This window comes from Phocoena phocoena, chromosome 15 (assembly GCF_963924675.1).
Source record: "Phocoena phocoena chromosome 15, mPhoPho1.1, whole genome shotgun sequence".
In the NCBI taxonomy this organism is placed as follows: Eukaryota; Metazoa; Chordata; class Mammalia; order Artiodactyla; family Phocoenidae; genus Phocoena; species Phocoena phocoena.
Window position 1 is genome coordinate 16169843 of NC_089233.1, and position 7962 is coordinate 16177804.

General features: G+C 54.3%; 1 protein-coding gene across 2 annotated transcripts; it reads right to left on the minus strand.

Moving 5' to 3' along the window:
• Positions 1 to 2154: 2154 nt before the first annotated feature.
• On the minus strand, positions 2155 to 5618 carry CDIPT (CDP-diacylglycerol--inositol 3-phosphatidyltransferase). 2 transcript variants are annotated; one of them, XM_065892256.1, is made up of 6 exons: positions 5206 to 5618; positions 4972 to 5106; positions 4146 to 4299; positions 3623 to 3704; positions 2962 to 3043; positions 2155 to 2842 (listed from the first exon to the last, which is right to left on the minus strand). In XM_065892256.1, exons 1-6 carry the CDS (start codon positions 5246 to 5248, stop codon positions 2697 to 2699), a joined length of 642 nt encoding a protein of 213 aa, XP_065748328.1. In that variant the 5' UTR covers positions 5249 to 5618; the 3' UTR covers positions 2155 to 2696. The 2 variants fall into 2 exon arrangements, with proteins under 2 accessions (XP_065748328.1, XP_065748329.1); XM_065892257.1 differs by lacking the exon at positions 4972 to 5106 and having other exon boundaries at positions 2697 to 2842; positions 5206 to 5248.
• Between the last annotated feature and the right edge of the window lie 2344 nt (positions 5619 to 7962).

Here is a 7962-nt window from a genome sequence, read left to right on the forward strand (position 1 = left end):
GAGAAGCCACTGCAATGAGAAACTGCAACTAGAGGGCTTCCCTGGTGGCACAGTGGTTAAGAATCCGCCTGCCAATGCAGGGGAAACGGGTTCAAGCTCTGGTCCGGGAAGATCCCACATACCGTGGAGCAACTAAGCTTGTGTGCTGCAACTACTGAGCCTGTGCTCTAGAGCCCACGAGCCACAACTACTGAAGCCTGCGTGCCTAGAGCCCGTGCTCCACAGCAAGAGAAGCCACCACAATAAGAAGCCCGCGCTCGCCGCAACTAGAGAAAGCCTGCATACAGCAACGAAGACCCAACAGAGCCAAAAATAAAATAAATTTAAAAAAAATATTTAAAAAAAAAAAAAAAGAAACTGCAACTAGAGAAAAAGCCCACGTGCAGTAAAATAAATAAATTTTTTAAAAAAAGATATTGTTCCGCCAAGGCTGCACTATTGTCTCTTGACATCTCCTCCCTTGTTTCCCCTTCTCTGATTAGCAACTGTTTGAACCTGCCCTTTGGAACTCAGGGAAGGTCACGGAGGCTGAATGAAGCCTATTTCCTACAAACAAGAAACAGGAGACACGGAAAGGATTTGTACCTGGGAGCCCCACAGGGTCCTGCTGGGTTTCATTAGCGGACCAGCAAATATAAAAAATGAATTTTAAAATACAGAATACGTGTAGACGTGAAGAATTTATTTAGACACAGAATCAGTGAGTAGCAGTGGTTGCCTCTGGGGAGAACTGGGAGCTTGAAGTGGCAGACTTGTCCTTTTGTAATGCCTGCAATTTACTATTTTTACGTGTGAATAACTTACCTATTATTTTGAAAGATTCCTTCAGCGCCTCCATGTGGCCCTCAGGGTGAAGTCCAAAAGCCCTCCTGGGTTCCTCAGACTGCCGCAGGCTTCCACCCCACCTCTCTTCAGCTCTCCAGCCACCAACCCCCAGTGCTCCACGTTCCGGCAAATCAATCCGCTTCCTTTTGGCACCTGCTCAGGGCGCTCTCTGGCCTCCCAGCTCCCTCAGCTGAGAACCAATCCTCTCCTCTGCACTAACCCTTCCCGCCCCAATTACTATTACCAGTTTTCTACTTAAGACACCCAAAGCACTACAGCACATTCTAACCCTATCCCCCAACAAGCACCTCCCTAACTGCATCATCTCCTTCCTGGCTATCCTGCGGCCTCCTTTCCACTGAATCCCCTGGGCCTAGAGCAGTGGAGGCTCAAAACACATCTTTTTTTTTTCCTTTGGCAGTGGCACACGGCTTGTGGGATTTTAGTTCCCTGACCAGGGATCCAATCTGTGCCCCCTGCAGCGCAAGCGTGGAGCCCTAACCAATGGACAGCCAGGGAAGTCCCTCAATACACATCGGATAAATTTCAGCCCTCTCAGACATGAGGCCCTCTCGGCTAAACTATTCCAAGGATAAAATAAGTAACATCTGCAAAGAAGCCCCAGCACAGGGTCTGGCATATGGTAGGCTCAATGCAGTCTTAAAAAGAAAGCTGGTGCCAGACAGCTTTCTGCTCAGATAGCAGGGATAGCTGTCAGGGACAGATGCCTGGAACAATGTCTCCTATGATAAGTACCCCAAAAAATGTTTAAGAGGGAACAGTGATTCTCAGTGTAACTGGGAAGAAGAATCAATCAGCTGGAGTTTATTAAAACTTCAGACTTCTGGGGCCATCCCTAGAATTTCCAACTCTGAAAGTCTGGCACAGGGTCCAAGAAGCTGAATTTTCAAGAAATATCCCACAGGTGGTCTAAGGACCATATTCTGAGAAACCAACCGATCTATTTGTGAGTATTTAAGCCGCTACGATATGTCAGGTCAAGGTTAATCTTCTTTGTAGGGATAGAGAAAGAACAAGAAGAGTCTGTGCCCTCGTGGAGTTTACATTTTAGTGAGGGTAGAAAATATCAGGTACACAAGTAAAGGTAGACAGCCAGTGACGGTGTCGGAAAGAAAATAAAGCAGGTGGGCGGAGGACATGGAATGCGCTTGGGTGGCAGGGAGGGGATCTCTCTGAGGTCACTGAGGAATGACAGGAAGGAGCCAGCCAGTAAACTACTGCGGCCAAAGTATCCAGATGGATCCTCATTTCCCCCCAAGCTCCCCTCGACCCAGGCCCTGGTCCAAGACTATCTCAAAGGAAACCAAGTCCAGAACAGTGATGCTCCCGCCTTTATAATCAAGGCTTTCGGAGCAAGGACAGAGATTGCAATGGGGATCTCGACAGCACCTTCTCTCTGGGCCATGGAACCCACAGGCTTCCTCTGTCTAGCCAGGGGCAGAGGTCTGAACCCCTGCCTTTTGGGAAACCTGGCCCCTGCCCCACCTCCCTTACTCAAGTGTCCCTAAGGTCTCAGCCAAGCCAGGTCCCAGGGCTGAGCCAGCAGGTGTGACTATGCCCGATCCTCAGACAGCTCTCTTCGGGCCCCGGGAGCACGGCCCGTGTGGGTGGGGCCTCCTGAGCATCCTTCCTGATTTGAAGTCCAGGTCCCTGGAGATCACAGGGGTGGGACTGGTCCCCAGGATTACAGAGAACATGACATCACCAAAGAGGCTGGTCCCCCTCCCCAGCAGGTTGGACAACACATTGGGAAGACATGTGCCTGGGACCTCCTAGGAGGGACAGGGGTGCCGCGTGGCACAGTGAGACTCCCAAGGCAGGTGGGTAGCCAGGGGCTGGAGGTTCCAGGATCACTTCTTCTTGGCACGATCTGCTGCGTCCAGGGCAGCCATGTTGCGGGCGGCTGTGATCAGGTGGATGACACTGATGAGGGACTTGAGCAAGGCAATAGGGGCTGTGATCCAGAGGCCCATTCGGAAAAGACCTACAGAGCCAACTGTGGGAAGGGAGCAGGGGCGATACAGAGAAAACAGGATGCGGGTGAGGGAGGGGCCTTTGACTCCCTGGGCAGGCCCGACCCCCTCCCACCCTCCTGCCCAGCCCCTCATCTCCTACCTAAAGGTCCCTCGGAGAAATTGAACAGGTAGAGGAGGCAGTAGAAGAGCTCATTTCCAGCACACAGGGTAAACAGAGCGGGCTGCACAGACAGCAAAAAGGCTGCTTAAGCAAGAGGGTAGGGTAGTGCCCCCGATCCCCCAACTAAGGGCCGGGGGGCCAGGAACTGTACTGGAGAAAGAGGGGTGCAGGGCGATACAGGTAGGATGTGGGTGGGCATAGGGGGAACAGGGCAGATCAGGGAACCTGCCCAAGGCCCTTCACCCTCCCCTTCCACATGGAGCTGTGGGCAGCACTCACCACAAGGTTACGAACCAACAGGAAGATATTTTTACCGGGCTGCCCCCTTGAAGCCCTGGGCCTTACCTGGAGGTGTTACACCCTCGAGCCTCGAGTGTAAAGACTACACTCCTTCTCACAGCCTAAGGCCTTTTGAGAGCTGGCTCTGCACACCTCTCTGGCTTCTTCCTCCCTCCCTCTCCCCTCAAGCCACTCCGTTCCTTCTCCCTGGGCGCACCTGGGCCTCAGGCCCACTTGCTTTCTCCAGCAATTCACAGGGCTCAGCCCAGGAGCCCTTCCCACCAATCCCACCCGGGGCCCAGGGCTCAGCCCAGGACTTGCCCGTAAGCTAAGTGAATAGGGAGGGGCAGCAAATGCTCACTCTGGAGGTGTAGTAGATGCGAAGCACTGGATTTCCAGACAGGTCAATCACCTTGTGACTTTCACTGCCTCGGGCCACAGAACTTGGGGAGAAAGTAGGCGGAATCCATGAGCTTTCATTACTACGAATGCCCACCTAATCCACATTTCAACCCACACAAAGTAGGTACTGGGGTTGCCTCTGTTGAACAGAGGAGGGACTGGGGCACAGCTGAGGACCACTGTCTTGCCCGAAGTCACACTACCTAGCTGCGTAGCTGGGGGAAGAATCAGGATTCAAAAGCCTCATGCCCCTTCCCAAGGGATGTTAACTCTTTGGAATCCTCAGAAGGGTTTTAGGGATTACTTAATCCAACCGTAAAACAGGACTGACGCTAATTCAGAGAAGATTTGCCCAGGGTCCTTCAACAAAGCAGAGCTAAAAAGGAGACCTCCCAAGAAGCCTGAAGACACCTCCCATATGGTCTCACCCCTCCCCACTGTAGTGTCTTCTTCAACCGGTCGACACCCCCAGAGTCACTGACCTGTGGAGGTGCAGCCAGTGGCTGGCAACGTCCAAGCTCATGCTGAGCTGGAAAAGAAGGGTGGCGCGAGGGTACAGCAGGGCCAGGTTGACCAGCAGACACATTGTGGAGCACCGGTCTGTCAGCATGTCCAGCATGGCCCCAAATCGGGTTCCTGAAAAATGGCAACTATTAGGTGGATGGGGGCTGTAAGGGGGCAATGCATCTGTGACAGAGGCCATATTGAGTGTATCACTCCAATGCAGAGCCTAAGAGAGAAAAGGCCCACAATCCACTGCCTGGGGAGGAAAGCAGACTGCTATCGCTGGAGTATGAAGGTCAAAAGGCAAGGGTCACTGTATCATAAAACAAGGAAGCATGGCAGTGTAGAGAAAACAGTGTAGAAGGGAGTGAGAAAGCTAGCATGGGAAGTCTTAGAGGTGGGTCTGAAGAACAGATTAAAAAAAGTAATCATCTCTCCAGAAACCATCTCCCTTCCCTCTCCATCCTCCCTCTAAACATGCTTTCTGGAATCCTTATGGCTTGTGCCCGGCATACAGCAGATGCCCCCAAAACACCTGTTGAATGGGTTTTTATTCAGAGAGGCCTCCAGCACTTGCACTGCCATGCTGGGTCTTGGTATCCCACACCCCTCGCTATCAATGAGTTCTTCTCCACAGCGAGCTTAAATCCCTTCTGCTACATTCTGTTCTGCTTTCTACAGAGATGGGAATGACAGAGCCCTCTGATTCCCGAGTACCCGCCTACCCCGAGGTCCTAAGGAAGCAGGAAAAGGGGGCAGAGGGTTGTTGGGTCTCAAGGCTGGCTGAGAAAAGGTGTCTGTCACCTTGATTAAGGGCTCGAGCGGCGTGTCCATCGAAAGCGTCCAGAAGTCCGCTGAGCAGGTAGAAGGAGGAGGCCGTGAGAGGGCAGCAGGGCATGAAGTAGAAAGAAATGATGGCGAAGACAATCCGGGCATAACCTTGGGATTGAGACGGCAGGGGGAGACAGGGCAGGATCAGGGAGCCTGCCCAAGGTCTCTAGCCCTTCCGTTCGGCCCGGAGCTGCGGGTAGCACTCACCGATGAGGTTAGGCACAAACAGGAAGATATTTTCGCCTGGCATCGCGGAGGTCCCCTGGCCGCCCTGGGCCTTATCTGGAGGTGCCAGCTCTCTCCCAGCTCCGGCGGAAGGCTCACCCTCCAGCCCGGCTCATCGGCCGCGCCCACTGCGCGCAGGTCCCCGCTGCCCCTGCCAGGTCCCAGATGTTAAAGCTCTTTGCCTGCCGTAGCATGGGCCGACACAGCTGTGCGTGGGGCACAGAGGACGCGCACACCCAGCCCTTCCCCTGAGCAGACGCTGGCCTCCGCCTGCCCCGCCGGCTCTCCAGCCTCCAGCTGCGGCCCCTGCTCCTCCAGCTGTGCTTAGCTTCCGGAAACTACTCTTCAGGGTTCGTCCTTGCAAAATTGGAGAAAGGAAGAAGAGGCTTAAGAAATGGCTGCGTCCCCTTTAAGACCTGCCCGCTTCCTTTTCCTTTTCTTCCCTCCTCCCCTTTCCATCGGTTCGTACCAAAGTACAGAGGGAGGAGAGGGGGCAAAGAACCATCAAGGTTGAGCAAAGGAAGGAACTTAAAAGGAGAGGTCAAAAGAGAAGGAGGCCTAGGTAAACGTCTCTACTTTCCTTTCTGCGGAGGATATGACTCCTGAAGACAAAGATAAGGAGAAAAGATCCCGCCCTCCCGATTCTTTGCACCCCCGAGAGGCCAGGTTATTTGGCACAGCCCACACTTTTTCTTCCCCGCCCCCTCTCTCTGCCCCCATTTGCTCTCACAGGCTCCAGGCAAAAAGATGACAGCCAGAGAGGTTGGAGGGCGGCCTCGGGTGGGGTTGCTTCTCGCGTGCCCCTAGTGGTGGGAGGGTTAGGTGCCAGGCTCCACCTTGATCTTCCCAAGTTTCTCAAGGCCACTGGCGCGGGGGTCACTGCCCCCAAGGAGGGACCTAAAGGGGGTGGAGGAGAGGCCGGAGGAGCGAATGCGACAAGCTGGGAAAATACCCTCCCAGCTTTGGTTCTAGAATCCCTACTCTCCCTAAGGTGCTGCTGAACCTCCGCAGAAGCCAAGGTTTTTATAGCAACGGGTAGCGGCGCCGCTCCCGGTTCCCCTCTATCCAACCTTCCTCCCCAGCTCTCAAGTCCCCTGTCCCCCGGCCCATAAAAGGGCTCCTTATAGACCTCCCCGTCTCCCCTCCTGCCGAGTAGCCCAAGATTTCGACCCATCTGCCAGGTCGGGGGCGGCAAGTGGTCTGCCTTGTCTTGGGAAAGGTCTTGGGTGGGAAGAAGGGAAGAGAGGCCCCTGCTGGGCGAAGTGAGGGGGGCGGGAGGCGGGTGTTGTGGGAGTCTCACCTCCTCCCTCCCCCAGGAAGACTTAAGGCAACGATTTCTTTTCTTTTTTCTTTTTTTCAGAGAGAGAACTGACACAGTTCTTCAAGGCCGCGGGGAATGGTGGTGTGTTGGGTTTGGGAGAAGTGGGCTGGTTTCTCAGCCTAACCTGAGCTTCCGCTGTCCCCAGGGGGATGGCATCCACTGCTACCAGGAATGTGGAGAAAATGGGCAGCGGGCAATCCCAAGCCACAGACTCTGCAGCCTGCTTGGGTGGAGGTCCGGTGAGCATTGGAGAGGAGTTCTTGGGGTGGGGGTGAAGTGAAGTGGAGAGCTCCTAGGCTTAGGGCACTGAGACCGCCAGCCTGGAAACTCTAGCCTCAACCCTGAGCCCAGAGCCCCCAGCACTACGCCCCTGAGGTCCCCAAAGGCTGCGCTCCACTTCCAGGACCTTCCAGGCCAAATTGCAAGACCCAGCCGTCCAATACCAGACTCCTTAGACCCAGAGCCCCCAGCCGGGGAGCCTCCAGACCCAGGACTCCCATGTAGGAACTCCCAGGCTGAGCCCCTCTGACTTTCCCTTTTCCAGAAGGTTTCCCATTCTGAGGAATTCCTGACACAGATCAGCACAGAACTCACTGAGGAGGCCTTGTTTGTCGCTGCCTACCACATGAATCCTGTGCCCATCAAAGAAAAACAGACACAAGACCAAGGGACTCAGATATCCAAACACGGTGAACCCCACGCCAGGACCCTTCTGTCCAGAGACCCTCCGATACCACTAGTTCCAGTCCCTGCTTCCAGTTATGCCAGCCTCCTCATTCTTCCTGGGGCGTGGCAGGCACGCTCCCGCCTTTGGACAGATTATGTGTGAGGGGCCCCTGGGAACTCCAGGTGGAAATGCTCTGTAGACAGTTGGGAATATGGCTTCAGAACTCAGTGGCAAGGTCTGGGCTGGTGATAGAGATCTGATCTAGGAGGAAGTTGGCAGTTGAAGGGTGTGCAGTTGCCCTGGTGGGGGGTGGGGTGGGGGGATGGAGGGTTGTGCAGAGTGAGAAAGGCGAGGGGCGCTGAGGATGGAGCCTTGGAGAACCTCTCCAAGTAAGGGGTTGGCAGAGGAGGAGAGAGGGGTTCATGAAGATGGTAGAGAAGGAACTGACAGCAATGTTTATTTTTTTTTTTTTAATGACTTTTTAAATTTTATTTATTTATTTTTGGCTGTGTTGGGTCTTCGTTGCTGCACACGGGCTTTCTCTAGTTGCGGCGAGCGGGGGCTACTCTTCGTTGTGGTGTGCGGACTTCTCATTTCAGTGGCTTCTCTTGTTGCGGGGCACGGGCTCTAGGCGCGCGGGCTTCAGTCGTTGTGGCACACGGACTCAGTAGTTGCGGCTCGCAGGCTCTAGAGCGCAGGCTTAGTTGCTCCGCGGCATGTGGGATCTTCCCGGACCAGGCATCTAACCCGT